We start from the raw sequence: 17,798 nt of genomic DNA, 5'->3' as shown, positions 1-17,798 counted from the left end.
AATATAAGCTACTAAGCTTCTCCAATTAAATAATTTATACACATTAAATCAAGTAATGAAATACAAACTAGCATAAACAAGAAAAAAAATTTCAATTTGCTTTATAATTCAGAGTCTTATATTATTATTAATTTCAGGTTATATATAATTAAAGTACATATAAATTAACCCGCACGCTGGTATTAATAAATAAATAAATAAAAGAATAAAAAAAATATCGCTATCTCCAAGATAAAGGCAAGAAAAGAAAAGAAAAGAAAATGCATGGATTTCCAAGAATAATTAACCTTATGTATTATTTATTTATTTATCTATTTGATGAACATCAAAAAGAATTAGCGACAAGTATTGCTTGTCTACACCTTGCCTTGGCCTGCTCAAGCCTCTCATTCAAAGTCTCTTCTTTAACAGCTGCTTTAACCATGGCCAAATCCATCTCCATCAACTTCAAAACTCTGAACAACTCCGTCACCATTCTATCCTCCACTTTCCCTTCATCTCTCAAGACTTCAGCTTCTTCCCTTGCTCTCTCCGCCACTATTTCACCAACCTTAGCCAAAAGCGCAGTTGAACCAAACTCTTTATCCATCAGCTCCACCAACTTGTCCAAAAAATCCATTATCACATACCCTACTGGCTTCTCGAGCTTTATCTCTTTCGTTCTCTTCCACCCCACTTCATAGTTTGGAGGCTCACCTTTCACAAGGTCTGTTTTGGCCTTTCTATCCCGGATTATTTGAGATCTTCTTCGCTTTTCGATAGGGTAGTCTGAGTTGTTTAGGGTTGTGGAAACTGGAGGAGGGAATGAGGACTCAGTGTCATCAGATTCTGTTAATGGAGCTGAGTTTGATGATGTGCATTTGATGGAGAAGAAGTGAGAGTGTTGGTCTTTCTTAAACGGTAATGTTGATGGGGTTGTAGGGGTTTGGCTTTGGTAGAGTTGATTTAGGCAAAGTGGGTTTGGAAACGAGAGAGAGTGAAGGAGAGTGGAAGCCATAGGTGCTCGGAAGCAAAAGTGAACGGAAGAAGATAAGGTCAGCTAGTAGTATTTTGTTGGATAAATTAATTATGCGAGCAATAAAAGGAAGATATTTGCAAAATATCTGGAAATAGAACAGTTTTTCTATTTAAAAAAAAAACTGTTATTAAACTCGACATTTATATGGAATTTAGCCAATCCACTGATCCTGACCCGGACCACGTATTAAATAAAATAAAAACCCTAAAATTGTTTTTATAGTCGACCTAATTGTGAATTAATACGCAAGCTTATCAAAATTCAATTTGTTATTTTTTGAAGGAAAACAATTAGAACAACTTCTGTAATTCACGCTAAAAACTTTATTGCTTAATTAACCTTATTCTTTTTTCACTTATGTCTTTGTGAGTATATATTTTTTCCCCATACATGATATGGTTTTCGATGCCAATTATTCATAAGAAGTAAGGAAATAGTTTTGAGAAAGTGAAAAAGATATATATATATATGAAAATTTTATTCCCTTTTTGTATTGTGATAATAAGTAATAACACTGAATTTTTTAGGAAAAAAAAAGAATAAAAAACTAAGTTTTCTCAAGAAAAAAGTTAGTTTTTATGATATTATTCTAAATTTTCCAACATGTTAATAAATAATTATATTAATGTTAATTTTATAGCTTTTTTTAAATAACTTCTTACCATCTTAAAATGTTTTCATTTTTACGTTCAAAAAACATTTTTGAAAATTTTTATTTGTTTTTAAATTATTTTTTTTTATTTTAGATAGTTCGAATATCAAAAATAAATTTTAAAAAAATAAAAAATATATATTATTTTAATATATTTTTAAATAAAAAAAATTCAACAATTACTAAAATAAACAACGCAACAACTTTCTTATGAAGAATAAAAAAATATATGAAAGATGTTCTTAACATGTTGATATTATCAATTTGGACTCCCAGCAAGATGCATTAAGCCACCTTCATTTTGGGTTTATCTATACAAGAAAAGTCTCTCGCTCTTCATAAAATATGATCCAAGCAACCCGTCATCCGAACTTTGTAACAAAAGACAGTCACGACATGTCAATCGAGCACCTCACCTTCTACCCTACTCTTTGAATTATAGTTGTATAATTTAACCCATGCTCTAAGGTTTAGGTCATTTGAAGATTTTTAAAAAAAAAGTTTAAATAATATTATTATAAAAAAATTAATAATATAAAAAATCAAATTAAATCTCACTCGAGTTTTAATTGAATCGACTAATTTGTAAATTGATTCATCGAGTCAAAGCCAAACAACAATTAACCATATCCTATCAAAGATAAGCTATGGTTTCACACACCTACCAATTCTACACTACAAATTCCTTATGCTTAATCCTTACAAATTCATCTAGAATATTTATTTTGATTTTATTTGTAAAAACTTGAGAGGATATTTTTAAAAATTAGCATAGTTTGACCAAAAAGTTAATAAATTTAGTATACATAAAAAAAAATTATTTGAAAAATAACATAATTTAACACAAATATTATTGGATTGTTAAAGTTATAATTAAAAATAACAACTTTATCCAAAAAAAATCAAACCTCAAATTAACCTTGACTTTAACCACGAACTAACCTCAAATACAAACCTTAAACAATATTCTAAACCCAAATCATAAACAATACCTCGACACTAAACTATAACCTTAAATTTCAAAAACAAACCCTAAATAATAACATTTATCACTTTGAGCACTCCAGATTTCCAGCAGGAGTCGATTCTAAAAACCCGCTAAATGTTTCCTATCAGTTCTCCAAACCAGTAGGGTTATGATTTCAAGATATAAACTTGTCGTGGCAGAAAAACCCACCATAAATGATTGTGAAGTGAAGCACAGAACATGTTTATTTAAACTTTGAAACCATAACTTAAATGGTAACTTTCACCTATTAGGATACAAAATATTTTACAACAAATGAAAAATTTTCCATTTTGCCTCATTGCAATACTCACCATGCATCTATACCTATAATATATACATGAAAGAATCGCTATACTAATAGGAGATGGTTTAAATTTTGGTCCGTAATTGCATCACCAAACTCTGCATGCTTTCAAGCTTCCGGCCGAGTTGTTTAATATCAGCAAGATGTTGTGTGGAGGATTCTGAACTAGATAAATCAGTAAAAAGGGCAGCCAATTTGGCCTGTGAGTCCAAAACTGCTTCCTCGAGTGAAGCTACTGTTGATTCCACGGTTGTTCGGGGGCTTTCATTAATAATATGTGGTGATGGGGAGAAAGAGGTACTGGCAGGACTAGTACCCTTTCTGAACTTGTCCGGGGTGAAAATCTTGTCGAAGCCCTCACTTCCTGCAAGCATAATAAACACAAAAAGATGAAATAAGCAAATATCTAAGCCACAAACAGAAGAGAAGTTCAACTCAAGGAAGTTTAATCATAAATTCCTCTAGTGGAACTCAATGAAAAAGGATAGGGGCAATTAGGTTGTGATTGAAAAAAAATGATGCAAGGCTACACACATTACCTGTTTCAGGTACACAGTTTATTATCGGACAGTACTATAAAAAAAGTGCATGGCAGTATTGACAAGTTCGTTAAAAACAATCAAACTGTACCAAGGTTGCTAAGTTGGTCTATGGCTGCCTGGCCAATTGACCCTTCAAGCTTGAGTAGCTTCAGGACGCCAGCAGCTATCCGACCCATTGCATCAACTTCAGACTTGCACAACAAAGCAAGGTGCTGGAGCTCATCTTTGGTCACAACAGCCTCAATCTACAAGGAATGAAGCATGAAATGTCATGTTTCATTTATGGTAAGAGCCGCTGATCAAATATTAGAAAAGTTTCTATTTCATTACCGGTTGCTTAACAGAAAATTTCAAGTTTTCCACGGCCCAATTGGCCATCTCATCATCAATGTTTTCCTCCAATGCCACCATACAAACTTCAAGATTTACTCCTCCAGATGTCTCCACAACTTCCTTTATCCCATTTGCAGGCATAGACACACCCTTTTGTCCCTGTGGCTTCAATGTCTGCAAGCCTTCCACCCCAACCTACAAGCACCATCCCACCGTGTTCAAAAATACCAAGGTAGAGAAATAAGATCCACATAAACTGAAAACCAATCCACACATACAGCCTAATCAGCCCCAGATATCTAAGAACCATAGAAAGCATAAGACACATCATCCGCTTCTTAATCCGAGTCTCAACCCTCAATCCTACATGCTTTTTTAACCTAGGACTCGAGCAGTACTGCATTTAAGCAAAGCCTAAATTTACAAAATAGCCAAAAGTAAATTACTACTCCCAGCTGGGGACCAAGTGTCGCTAACCAAAATCTTATAAATCCTCTAAAAGAGACCCACTAAAAATGAAGCTACATGACAGCAGATATGTGTCTAGGCAATAGCATGCGGGGATAACCCAGAGTACTAGCAAGTCTCTAATATGGGTAAAAGCTGACAGAATTAGCAAGCATGTAAACTAAGTTATACAAAGGAGTAAAACCACACTAGATAAGCAAAGCTATTTGCAGCTTTGCAAGACTAAAACTATCATTAGATAGAGGGAGGGGGGGCAGTTCCTTACCGTAACTAATTCCACAGGATATTTCAGTTTTCCATTTGGTTTTCCTTTTCCATTTCGCTCTTTCTTTGGACCACTTTTAGCTTTTACCAGCAAACTTTGGAAAGATGTATGCCAACACCTCTCTTCTCTCCCCACATCTTCATGATTGTAAAACCACCACCTATCTGTCATCTCCTGTGCACCTTCAAGAGCAAATAACCAGTCTTTGAATTCTATGCACACATCCACATCATCAGGTATTCCTAGGTGTAAGACTCCATCTTTTCCATCTACTGGACTTGCATCTGTAGAATAGATGAAGAGATAAGATAGAAGCCAACAAAGTAGAAACTGGAACAGAACCTAAGCAGTACTGCATGGTAATGACCAAACAATTATAAATGTTGTGACATACCTTCTTTTAGATTATCAATAAGAGGCGACCCTTTAAAAAGTTTAGACAGTGGCCCAGTCGATAAATTTTCTAATCCTTTAGAAAGCCCCTCACCTGGACCACCATCAGGCCCCAATACTCCAAACCGATGGAGAAGAGCTTCAGCATAGTTCATTCCTCCACCCAGGCGAACACCAGATATACAGGCAGAAACACTTAAACTGTGGCACTCTCGATCCAATTCGCTTAATGGAATCACATGCACCATGCTTGTGTCTAGAAATGGGATTGTGCGAGTAATACCGTTTGCTTGATATTTGTGTCCATTATGCACCCAAAACACAGCTCTTAGTTGAGGATATCCATTTGCAGCTACAAGACATCCATTTTCAACAGAACTTGTTTGTGTGCCATTTTCATATGCCAAGCTTCCCTCAGTCTCTACACAGTCCACCTCAACACTCTGCCAGCATATAGAGGATGAAATGGCAATGGCACCGCCGAGGGTTCTATGAGCAACTTTTATGAAAAGATCTTCCCCAATAAATTGAACCAGAGGCATTCCCTCAATATCTGAGGCGGAAGATTCTAAAAATCGAAGTCGTAGTTCCTTCACTGCTAAGCTTACTGCAGTGTCACAGGGAACCTTATCCATTAGCCTAACACCTGAAGATTCATTCCTATTTATCTTCTGTCTCCTATTCTTACCAACTGAGGCAATCGTTTCACTAACTCTGCCAAGGTATGCATAAAGATCAAGGACGAAGAATAACTGCTCAACAGAAGTGTTGGAAAAATATTGTTGACAAGCAACGCCAACTCTGACAGTACCACCCGGGGGAGGAACATTTGTTAATGGACCCCCATCAGCTGATATCATGGCAACCTCCACAGAAGCATCTTGTAGCTCAACACATCTCCATAAGCCAGAGGTCATCCCATTCAAATTCAGCGTCCCATTTAAGCTGGAAGATGTTTCCAGAGATAGAGTAAGATGCGATGCTCCAGTAGTCCATTTCTTCTGGCTAGCATCAATTGGTTGACCATCCCAAAGACAAAAGCAAGCAGGATCTTTCTCAAGGTTCAGTAGCCTGAGTTTTAGTTTTGGCGACTCTGAGAAGAACAAATTTTCAATATGAAGCCTTGCTCCAGCAAAGGCATTGTGGACAGTATAGTTCCCATTGTCAGCTGGATTGTGTGATTGACTCACATCCAACGGAACAATAACATCTAATTCCTTGAGGACAAATACCACAGAATTTACTGAAAAATCAGGTAAAATATCCCCAGGATTGACAGCAATGCCATCAGCTAAGAAGGAAGTTATTCTCAAACACGATTCTTCCTGAAGGTGAATCTAAGCAAAATAGAGAAACAATTATTAGAAGAGAGTATAAAAGGAAGAAAAACATCAACAACTGAGATTATCAATGCATACCATAAGAGGCTGGCAAGCAATAACTGTTTGCGAAGCAAAACATGGTGGGACTGGAGAGGGCTTGAGCTGAAGAGAGTGGAGACATATCAAAGGAATACCAACATTTGTCTGCCACTGGTGGTCTCCCAGAGGATATATAGGAGGGCAAAAATTCTTTGCTGTGAAGACAATTGAATAGGCAAGATCAACTTTAATTACTTCATCTTCAATCCTAACTAGAAATGCATTCATTTGATTGAATAGTACCAAAGTCAGGAATCTGCCCATCATTTTCTGTGATGGCCTGCATGGAAGGTTGCACTAAAGTGCAAGGAGGACGTGAGAAGGTATCCCTACATTCCAGCAATTTACAAGTCATTAAATCTCAGTTACGAATGATAAAAGCAACTCAAAATCAAGTCCCTGTTGCCCAAAGAAGGCCATTTTTTTATCTAATCTAAAATTAATCGTGCAAAAGAATTTAGAAAAAAGAAAAAGGGCATGAGGAAATAAAAACTGGTTGCACTGGCCATTCTTCAACAACTATAAATCTGAATCTCATGGCATCCCACATCAGATTATTACTTGTCAGTAACAATATTTTCATATGTCCTATCAAGTGTGAGAATTGATATATTTGTGTACAAATCTTGGCTGTTAACGACAACCCATGATAATCATATTGACTAAACCAAGATCAATCCCAACTTGGTCAGGGTGTGATCCATTCCACCACTGCATCATAATGTAAAGATGGCCAATCATACAGAAACTACTCTCTGACTAGTCAAATTGAAAAGGAGAAGGTCTATAAAAACAATTTTTATACAGGATATTAATCCAAAATGACATCACAAGCACAGGTGAGATGACACATCTCTATTTTGTAAGATTTTTTTGTATGATATGTGTATGCTGTTATGTGTAGTGAAACACAAAAAAGGAATGCCACTGGCATAAATGCTAATACTTCAAGCAACAGCATACAACAAACTAAAAGGCCAGACCAGTGTGCTATTCAAAGCAAGAACAGATTATTTGAATGAGAATTAACGAGATATTTACTGGTGTCAAACTATGACAAAGAAGAGCATGAACTTTACCTCAAGAACATTCCACCAAGCATAACCTTAGTCAGATTACTGGCAATTTTTCCATCAGAAACTGTGGCCTGGAAAATCAATCCCATTGTGAGATCTCAGAATGCTAAATCATGTCACCATGCATGGAAAATCCATCCCAGCATGAGATCTCAGGATGCTAAATCATGTCAACATGCAATTTGTAACAGAAATACATGGAAGCAAAGAGAACACAAAATGCTCAAGAATCTAAGACTCGTAGCTTCTAAAATAGGTAATGCCAAATAGAATAATATCATTAGAACTCACTATTACTTGTCAAATAGAATAGCTCCAGTCCATGTCACAGCAGAGTCTTATTTAAAGTTTTTGCCTTTTAAGACAAAATTTCAAAAGAATAGTGTCTTTCAAAATAAAATATTAGCAACTATTTCATACAGCTCACCTTATTTCCAGCTATATCATATTTGATAGTTTTGAGAGTTAAAAATCACATTCTCATGCAAAATCAGATATAAGTTATTCTTAGGTCATTTGAGAAGCAAAATAGATAATACTCAGCTCTAAAAGGCTGAATATCTAACTCAGTTCTATCCTAACACTACTTATGATTGGAGTAAAACCATATGCATGGAACTCTGCAACTAAGTTATTCTTAAGTATACTCACAGTTTTCCGTTCCTACATGAAAGATGAATACTCACAAGAAAATGGGACCAACAAAAGAACAACATGTTCTTTCAAAGTTCACTTTTTAAAAGGAATGAGATAATACCCGAGAAAACAGAAGAGATTGCATCAAAAGTTCAAGCTGGAACTCTGCAAGTAAACTAGAAACATTAGCAAATTTCTAGTGGTGGAAAACACAAGCTAAGAAAGAGAACTATCTTGTATTTCTGGCTACATATCCCCTCTACACATACTCTGGGCCACAAATGGAGCCCACATGTGGATGCAAGGCTAAAAGATAAGTACCCATAAGATACGCTACTTTACTTAAGAAAAAGAATGTCATGTATTGTACCTAGACAACGCAAAAGAAAATCAAATTCACAATTCAGACATATTTTAAGAACAAAATGTAAAAATTTGCTATTTGATTTTTTATAGAAGAACACAATTAATATTAACACTAGCAAAAAAGAAAAGAACACAAACCAGTATCTTTGATGCAGAGAAATATGTGGTCCACAACAATTGAGACAAGAGAACGCCCTGCTGCTTCTGTAGATCGCTGCAGGAATTCAGAGAGGAAAATAAAGCACTTAGTTTTAACTCATCTATGTTATGTTAACCTTTAAAATGCTAGGGAATGGAGTAAAAAAAGGGACAACTAAAAACCTGCTGAGACTGTAGATCCACATCTCCTCTATTAAGACAAACATATAACCCTGTCATGAAGCGAAGAAGAGCACGTAGTCCTGCTCACACAGTACTATGTAACCAACTTGAAGCATTTATTCCGTATATAAGAAATGGATGGGTGGTAAACATTTAAAATATACCTGGTTCACTCAATGCAGGACAGATGGCTTCTGGAATGTGTAATTGAACCTCAAGCCCGAGTGGACTGTTTTGTTCAGTTCTCTGCATTGTGATCTGGTAAAAATTAAGAAGTTAGGAAATATATTCGACCAGTCACTGCACAAGCACAGATGAAACTGGTAAATGCTCAATAACAATGCCCTACTATCTAGAGCAAAGAACTCATAAAAAGTTACTTAAAAACTTATGATTCACATTACATAGGCCTCTCCAGATATTCCTTCCAGAAAACGTTCTCCACCAAAGAAAACTCGCTTTGCACCATCATCATCTCTCCGGGAGGCTCCCTCCTGAGCACATGCTAAACTGGCATCGGCGAACATATCAGGATGAGGCAGGAGATCAATAGACAAAGATTCCCATTCAAGTTTCTATCAAGGAAAGAATTCATCATTGATCAGATGCTTCGTATACAGCAAGCAGAAGACACACATATCTCCTACGGTCCTACCTCCCACACTATATAAGTAAATAAGGCACGTTACGGACCCTGCCCCGACACAAACAGTAGAAAAGCCATTGAGATACACAATAACAAAATGATGTGCATCTCTGTATTGTCAAAAGCTTGTATATTACCTTGAATACATATATGAACTTTTTGTTATTGGAGAAGTCGCGTGCTTCCTTTAGGTTTACTACCTGTAATATATGCCAAACCACAATAAGGGTGCAACTAAAGAAAGCGGTCAAAGTTTGAAGCTAAGAGGCTAAGGCAAAATTACCTGCCAGTTTTCATTTGTTGTATATAATAAAAGGTTGCGTATAGTAATTGATGCCAGTGGTGAAGCCCTGGAGATGGACAAGATATAGATAAGTACTAGTTATATGCCCCGCGCGATGCCGCGGGTCAATTATTTTTTGTATTTCAAAAAAAGCTAAGATCTAAAAATATTAGGTTTTTTTGCAAATTTATACCTAAGAATCTTAGGTTTGGTTGCAACGCCTGATCCAAGAGTAATATTTATAATATTAACAATAACATTAAACTTGGGTTAACCCTTAGCATAAAAGTGTCTGGACTGCAATACCAGACCCAATAGCATTGGACGTGGGTCTGACTGCAAGGTCGTGTCATAAAAGTGTGATAATTAAATAGATTAGTTAAAAAGAAAAAAACAAAGAAAAAAAACCAACAGGAAGAAAAAAACTAATGAAGAAAAAGAAAAAAAAATGAATTAATTGGGTTAACCTGTCATACCTTGAATTCGCATCGTGAAAGTTTGATAATTAAAAATAAAAAAACAAATTAATGGGTTAACCTAGAATTAACTGAGCTAACTCGTTAAACCAGGTTAACCTGTCAAACCCGGAATCCGTGTCATAAAAGTTTGATAACTAAATAGAAAAAAAAATTAACATCAACAATTTAAATTAAACGAAAAAAATTAATTTAAAAGAAAAAAAAGCAAAAAAAAAAAAATTCAGGTTAATTCGTCAAACCAAGTTAACCCGTTAAACCTCAGATCCGTGTCATGAATGTCTGACAACTAAATAAAAAAAAAGTGAACATTAACAAACTGAACTAAACGAAAAAAATTAATTAAAAAGAAAAAATCAAAAAACAAATCCGGGTTAACTCGTCAAACCATGTTAACCTGTTAAACGCAGGATTTGTGTCATGAAAGTCTGATAACTAAATAAAAAATATTTGATATTAACAAACTAAATTAAAAAAAAAATTTATAAAAATAAAAATAAATAAAAAAATTGACGGGTCAACCCAGAATTAACTGGGTTTACAAAATATTAATAAACTAAATTAAAGAAACAAATTTGCTAAAAAAACAAAAAAAAAGCAAAAAATAATTTTCCAAAAGGCATAAAAAAAAAAAAAAAAAAAAAAAAAAAAAAAAAACGTAAAGCAGCAGGGACAATAGATCAGTGTTTTACTGTGGACTGCACAGTGCAGTCCACAGTAAAACACTGATCTTTTTTAGCTATTGTTATAATGCATCAAAGCTTTTTAAACAAAAGGAACAACATACTGTATCATTCTAGGTTTCGGTAAATTATCAAGAGTTCTGCTAAGGTTAATTCAAACAAAAACATGATCCCTATGTAAACATCAATAAACAGCTAGTATTTTACATTAAATACAGTGTAAGGCTTACAGCAGTTATGAACAAAGAGAAAAGCAGTACATGTACACAAACAGAAAAGTTAATTCCTAAATGTCTGTATGAAGTGGGAGAAGCCAACAACTTACCAGGTAGCCCCTCCCCCATGTTGAGCACCCCCACGTGTTTCAAGTAGAAGATTAACAGTGGAAACCTGGATGGTCATTCCATCCGCGATCTGGTAATGATAAAAGTAAACTGTTGAATCCAAATTTCTACACGGCTTTTGCGAGGAATTAACTACAATACAAATAGATGAAAAATTGTTGGGTTGTCATGGTGCATAACCACTTTCACCCAAACTCATAGACATAGATTCTGAAATATGGTTCGTAGCAATACAAATTACGTGTGTGCATACAACTCAGAAAGTATTGGCAGAGCAAGAGATAAATGACTTCTACTGGTCATGTCAAATTAAAACTGAATTCGTTAATTGTCAGATTCAAAATAATTGAAGGCAGCTAGATCAATCCAATATGTTCTTTTACATGTTGGAATTTGAGTCAGTTACTACAATATACTTCAAAAGTCCATGTTTATCAAGGAAGTTGGTATTGCTCCTTTTTTACTAATTCTTCATTTAACTACACATAAAACATTTTTTTACCAGAAGGAAAGACTGTCTGTGTGTGCACGCTCTGATACAGGAAACACTGGTTTGAAGTTAAGGAATTAGTATATACCAACTCACTTTCTTCATACCCCTTTCTTTGGCATGATTTAAACATATCTTGTTCATTAGCTGCCTTACTAGGTTATTTCATGGTTGAATTCACCCAAGAAAAGTTTCAGCTTCAAAACAGTCTTGTATTTAAGAGATTAGTTTCCACAATATATCTCCTCTCACTCCTTCACACCACAAAGACTCTTTTGCACATCCTTATTCAATTTCACTACATACTAACCATTAACAGGCTTTTCATATAAAAAATTAAGGGCTAACTGGGGCTTTGAGAAAAATTAGATTTCCAAAATACAGGCCGTGGTCGAATAAAATGCAATTCAACCCAAGATGTTGCCTAACCTTATCAGCAAATCCATATCCGCTACCTTTGCTAGAACTGCTAGACGAATGCGCACTGCAAAATTGAAAAGCAAATGAAAGCAATCTTTAACTTCGAACCAACAGCATAACCATCACTTCATAAATTAAACGCACAGAAAAATCACACTACCTGTTCGGACCGCTGCTTGCATCTGATTCACTATTCTCCTCTAAAACCAAATCCAGCTTATCAATCTGGATTACAATCGGTTCTACTTGTACATTACTTACATACGGAAGCTGAGAAAAAAAGGGGGGGGGAGATAAATGTAGTTAAGCCCATAAAAAATAACATTTTCAATTCTTTTAACCACTAAGATTAACTGCTAATCAAAAAATAATCACAAAATTTAATTAGATTAACAAGTAAGAAAAATTACTTACAATTATCTCGAATTTGCCTACTTTCGCCTTTGTTACATTCAGCGCCGGCGGCAATCCCATACTCGCGTGCAAAGCGTCTCCATTTAATTCTAACCAAATGAAATTAAAAAAAAATCAAATTCAAAAATTTATCTCTTGAAGTCTTCACCAGACTAAAAACTTGTAATTCCAGATTTAATCTTGCTAAAAAAATGGAAGCATAACAGCTAGCGATTGCTCTCTAAAAAAAAAAAACACTAAACTTCCCAGAATTAATGACGATTAAGAAGTTACCTAAATTAGAAAGTTGTACGGTCCTTCCATGAAGCTTAAACTGATCTCTAGAGAAAGATTTGAGCCAGTACTTGAGCGTGTACTCTAACGCACGTGCCAGTATCGACTCCATTGATTGACGCTTCTGCTGATGATGGTGGTGGAGGCGTCAACTACGAAATGAAAGATTTAGATCTAAGAGTCAGATTAACATGAAGGAGAAGCGATTTTTGAGAAATCGAACCAAAAAGAAATGTGAAGCTGAGGGAGGGATTCTGCTGATCAATCGATTTATTGGTTCCTTTGGCTTACTGTAGCTGTGGATGAATCTGTGGAAGAGTGAAGGCGAGGGTGGGGTGTGGCAACTGGCACGTGCGAGGGAATATTGGTTGGCACGTGCGGGGATGTGCGGCACGTGCGAAGAGCTATGAGGTGGCAAAGAAAGCGCATCGGATCGCGGGGCTGTGTCAGGGAGGGTCTGGCGTTAGGCGTCAGAGGTGGATTTGTCGGTGTGTCTTCGTGTTTGGGAAAAGTAACCGTTTTTGTGTAAGAACTAAGACAGGGGGGTCAAGGCTGGATTTTGAAAAAAAGATATTGCCTAGGTAGTTGCAGTAACTTGCATGCGCTGGTGGATTAATTTTTTATTATTCCTTTTATTATTAATATATATCAATTTGTAAAGGAAAATAATTATTTTAAACACCTAAATTTCGAAAATTTATTAATTGTTGCTATTTTCATTTTTATTTCCATGTAATTCACCAAAATTAAAATTTAAATAGGATGGTCAAAAATCCATTTGCTCTAGTGGTTTAGCATTCGTTAAAACAACCAAAAAAAAAAAGGACTTTTGAACATCCTAGATGATATCCTCAAATTTCCTAGCCATTTATAATTCAGTAGCTAAGGTTTTCTATTTAAAATTCTTATTTACTAAAAAGGATTTATTTTTCATATTAAATTATATCTCTTTTATTTTATTACTGGAAAACAGTGATATTAAATCTAAATTGATAAATCAACTCGATGATTTGTCGATCTGTAATCTAGTCTAGATCAAGTTTTAAAATAAATCAGGTTAAAATTAACTCTCTTAAAATTCAATTAATTCAATAAGTTAAATCATGACTCGATCAACCCAATTAAAATTTATTTTGATTTTTGTATAAATAAATTAAAAGTACATCATTTGTTTAAAATTGAATCGATATTATTTTGAATTGACTTAAATTAATTTAACCAATTTTGTAATCCGAATCTTAAATCAAGTATGGAATATCCAGATTTTTTTTTATTAGCGTGGGTGTCTAGATCAGCTTGTGCATGTCTCGACTATTCCCACAAGACCTGAAATTAACGATCATATAAGTCTCTAGTGGCCTTAAAATGACTTAAACTCATAATCATTTGAGAGCAAACTCAAAACCTGACTAGTTGAGCTATTCCTCGAAATTAGAATATGCTGGATTTAATAATATAATAGGAAGTGAAATAATGTGATGTTAATAATGTTTGCAAGTGATCCAGCTCATCTTCTCTTGGCAATCCCAAATGCGATCAGAGAGCAAGAAGTCTATGCTTTACAAGGTGAAGAAAAGCCGCCTTTAAGTCACCTTCAATCAAGATGGCTTCCACGTTCCAAAAAAGAAATTTTCTTCAATCTTTTATACAATCGAGCATCCTTCAGCATGTACATAGCATTAAAATATTTGCCGAAAGCTTGCTGATGCAATCAAATTTACGAGACCGAAGAATATAGTTGTCTTCAATAAAAAATTGATATCCCAATGTAATTTTATTAGCCCTTGAGGATGTGTTCTGCCATGCCAATAATCAAGTATTTACTGCCATCACCTCCGCCGTCAACCCCGTCACCATCACCATCATCTCGCCATTGTCAAACTGAATTTCTCCAAAGAGACTCGGCTGTTTTCGACCAACCCACCCCCAGAGTAATTTGTCACCAGCCCATTTTCCATCATCGGTAACTATCTGTTGGAAAGTATAATTGTAATTATTTTTTAAAATATTTTTTAATATTAATATATTAAAATGATCTAAAAATATTAAATTCTTTAAAAAATATTTTTAAAATATAAAAACAAATAAAACCTACCAATATTTAGTTACAACAAGCATTTCTTTATTGATCAAGTCTGGACTTAGTCTCAAAACTGGTTTGTTTTGTGTTTTAAAATATTTAAAAATAATTATTTTTTATTTTATTTTTTTATTTTAAATTAAATATTTTTAGTATTTTCATATCGTTTTAAAAAAAATAAATTATTTTAATATATTTTTAAATAAAAAATACTTTCAAAACAAAACAGTACTACCTTTTTCTTGATATTTAAACTTGTAATTGAACTGAGAAATGTTATGTGGATATGCGTTGAAGACAAAATAAGGGGAAAACGACGCATTTTATAATTAGACGCCTTCTAAGTTTACTGTGTATTTTATATGTGCGCTACCAATATGGACTTCGAGCTTGTGTCAATGGAGAATCAGCTGTGGGCTAAGACCAAGCTTGTCCATTTTATAATATGGACTTTCATAGTTAATTTTATTAGGCCGTTGTTGTTTTTGGATTGTTTGAAATAACGATAAAAAATAAATTTTTAAAATAAATTTTTAACATTAATCTATCAAACATCCAAAAATATTTAAAAAAATTAAAAATTTAAGAAAAGCGAGATTGAACCGCTCCGGACACTATTTCTTCCTTTTTTCAATGAATTCATAGCAACTGTATAGAAAGTGGACTCAATCTCCCATACATGAATTTAATATATATATATATATATATATATATATATATATATATATAAAAGTAAAAGACATGGGGGGGGGGGGTTGATTAATGGTTTTACATCGTATATGTCTTTAAAAATTATTGTCGTCAAGCATTTTAAAATGTTTAAGCATTTATCACATAAATTTTGAATTTGACATTAATAAGTATAGTAATTAATTAGAAAGCTACATAAATACAATACTTCAAAATTAGCTTGGAAGGTAACGAGCATGATCTTTGCCCATAGGCATAAAATACAAGGTGGATGATATTTAATGAAGTGATAAATATCGATTTATTAGATTGATAATAATTGAATGACTATTTTTTTCAACACATATCCATTTAAATATAAATCTCCTAAATGTGATCGTATTTTTATTTTCCTATTTCCAATCTAAGTATTTTTGTATATGTTTTATTTTTTTTAATTCTCAATCCGAATTGTTTTATATATTTTTTCTATCTTTGTCCACAGGGATATACTATATTGGCATTCTTGTATAAATATTTATATCTTGCATACATGAAGGGGATCAAATAAATCGGGGAATATTTGCTACTTCTATAGATATGACTCGAAAAAATCTAAATAACTATTTAGATTTGAATGTTTTCATGCACAACAAAATTAACAAAATATTTTTATTTAATAACAATTATGATCATGAGAATATTTCCATGTGAGCAAGCCTCAAATACTGAGATTTTCAAATATGACAGTTCAAACTATAGAGGTTACACTTCATCTCCTATTAGGATGTAGGTATTGCGATATTATTTTTACAATTATATACATTTATATTGTGTTCTTGAAACTTTGAAAAATACAATTAAACTGACATGTTTTTAAAATCAACTATTGTGTGATTTTTTTTGTTTGTTTTACAAGTTATGTTGAGATTCATCACTAACATCGAAAGGAAGAAAAAGAAACGCTGCTCCTGGTCAACCTATTTTTCACTTCATCAGCAACGGTGTGTGGATTCACACGTCGCCAGTGGTGGCGGTGCATGAGACCCACACACACTGCCACTATCTCAGAAGTTTCCCTCGATATTCCTAGTATTGTTCCTGAATTTTAGGGGATCTATTTTGTAAAAAAAATAATTTAATGTGTTGTTTGAATTATTTTAAATTTTGATGATTTGTAAAAAAATGTAATTGAAGGGTGTGTGGGTTAATTAGTAAAAATATGGGTGTGTGTGTTTGTATTTCCTTATATGTTTTTGAATGTTTAAAGCAAAAAAAAAGACAAAAAAAATTAAATGTTTTAATTGCATACCACCAAGTTTCTAAAAAATATAAAGAAAATCATGTTGCTTAGTATTTTCATATTAATATTTAAAATACATATTTGCATGTTTATTAAATTTATGAGAATTTGACTAATATTTCAATAAACCATTATTTTTTAATTCATGAGAATTAATTGTTACAAATCTTGATATAGAACATCGAATCTACAAATGAGGTTGATATTTGAAATATCAGAATTAACCAGAAAATCCTCAAAGTTATTTTAAATATTCACCAATTTTAATTAGGAGTATTTTTCACCGTAATAGACAAGTTATAAAGAACCTTTTCCTAATAATTTATTTGGGTACATGAGTCCATAATAAATTCTTAAACGCCTGGTTTATTCATACAAGTAAATCTTAAACCACAGATAGACTACCGACCAAAAAACCATCAAAACCTTTAAACCACATTAAACCACAAAGTAGCTTAACTCATGTAGGGTATGTTAAAAGTGTTAATACTTTTCATAACCATAATCAGTCCCTTACCCTCGAATATCTAACAAGTTTAGTATACTCAGGTTTCCTAGCAACCCTGAACCCAATAATTAGATGACGACTTCAATGATCCTTTGACGCTGCGCGTCCACATGCTACTATGTTAATGGTTTTTTCCACGAGAGAAGATAGTGTCGATGTGTTTTGTTGGTGTTCAATTTGTTTAATTTTTAATTAATGTCATGCATTGGAAATGCAATATTTAGTTAATGTCGTGTTTCAGAAGCGTGATATTTATCGGATGCCACCCTTAAGAAAAGCGACAAAATAAAACTATGTCATTTTACCAAATATTTTTCAAACAATATCATTTCTCTAAATTTTTAAATTTACTGTGTTAATTTGACCCAAAAAAAAAACCTTCATCTGTCATAAGAATGATATACC

At 33.7% G+C, this 17,798-nt stretch overlaps 2 protein-coding genes across 3 annotated transcripts; both read right to left on the bottom strand.

The window, feature by feature from the left end:
• Positions 1–269: 269 nt before the first annotated feature.
• LOC133703177 (protein CHLORORESPIRATORY REDUCTION 41, chloroplastic) lies at positions 270–1,068 on the bottom strand. Its single transcript, XM_062127627.1, has one exon. It carries the CDS (start codon positions 995–997, stop codon positions 326–328), a length of 672 nt encoding a protein of 223 aa, XP_061983611.1. The 5' UTR covers positions 998–1,068; the 3' UTR covers positions 270–325.
• Positions 1,069–2,853: 1,785 nt separating this feature from the next.
• Positions 2,854–13,153, bottom strand: LOC133703383 (uncharacterized). Of its 2 annotated transcripts, XM_062127863.1 has the most exons (20): positions 12,834–13,153; positions 12,561–12,649; positions 12,307–12,416; positions 12,156–12,210; positions 11,218–11,306; positions 9,734–9,800; positions 9,588–9,650; positions 9,209–9,379; positions 8,969–9,062; positions 8,805–8,884; positions 8,622–8,697; positions 8,239–8,282; positions 7,485–7,552; positions 6,649–6,734; positions 6,403–6,560; positions 4,986–6,321; positions 4,592–4,875; positions 3,856–4,053; positions 3,614–3,770; positions 2,854–3,347 (listed from the first exon to the last, which is right to left on the bottom strand). In XM_062127863.1, the coding sequence occupies exons 1-20, from the start codon at positions 12,943–12,945 to the stop codon at positions 3,049–3,051; spliced, it is 3,636 nt and encodes a 1,211-aa protein (XP_061983847.1). In that variant the 5' UTR covers positions 12,946–13,153; the 3' UTR covers positions 2,854–3,048. The 2 variants fall into 2 exon arrangements, with proteins under 2 accessions (XP_061983847.1, XP_061983848.1); XM_062127864.1 differs by lacking the exons at positions 11,218–11,306; positions 12,156–12,210; positions 12,307–12,416; positions 12,561–12,649; positions 12,834–13,153 and having other exon boundaries at positions 9,209–9,314.
• Between the last annotated feature and the right edge of the window lie 4,645 nt (positions 13,154–17,798).

Source organism: Populus nigra, chromosome 9 (genome assembly GCF_951802175.1).
Source record: "Populus nigra chromosome 9, ddPopNigr1.1, whole genome shotgun sequence".
NCBI lineage: Eukaryota > Viridiplantae > Streptophyta > Magnoliopsida > Malpighiales > Salicaceae > Populus > Populus nigra.
The sequence above is the reverse complement of the archived record's forward strand: the minus strand, read 5'-3'. Positions and strand labels throughout refer to the sequence as shown.

Excerpts from the sequence above, each read along its gene's own strand:
- LOC133703177 (XM_062127627.1), bottom strand. The coding sequence starts at position 997 with ATGGCTTCCACTCTCCTTCACTCTCTCTCGTTTCCAAACCCACTTTGC.
- LOC133703383 (XM_062127863.1), bottom strand. The coding sequence starts at position 12,945 with ATGGAGTCGATACTGGCACGTGCGTTAGAGTACACGCTCAAGTACTGG. Across the intron at positions 9,651-9,733 it reads CAACAAATGAAAACTGGCAG|GTAGTAAACCTAAAGGAAGC; the intron begins GTAATTTTGCCT and ends CATATATTACAG. Across the intron at positions 8,698-8,804 it reads TGGATCTACAGTCTCAGCAG|CGATCTACAGAAGCAGCAGG; the intron begins GTTTTTAGTTGT and ends GAATTCCTGCAG.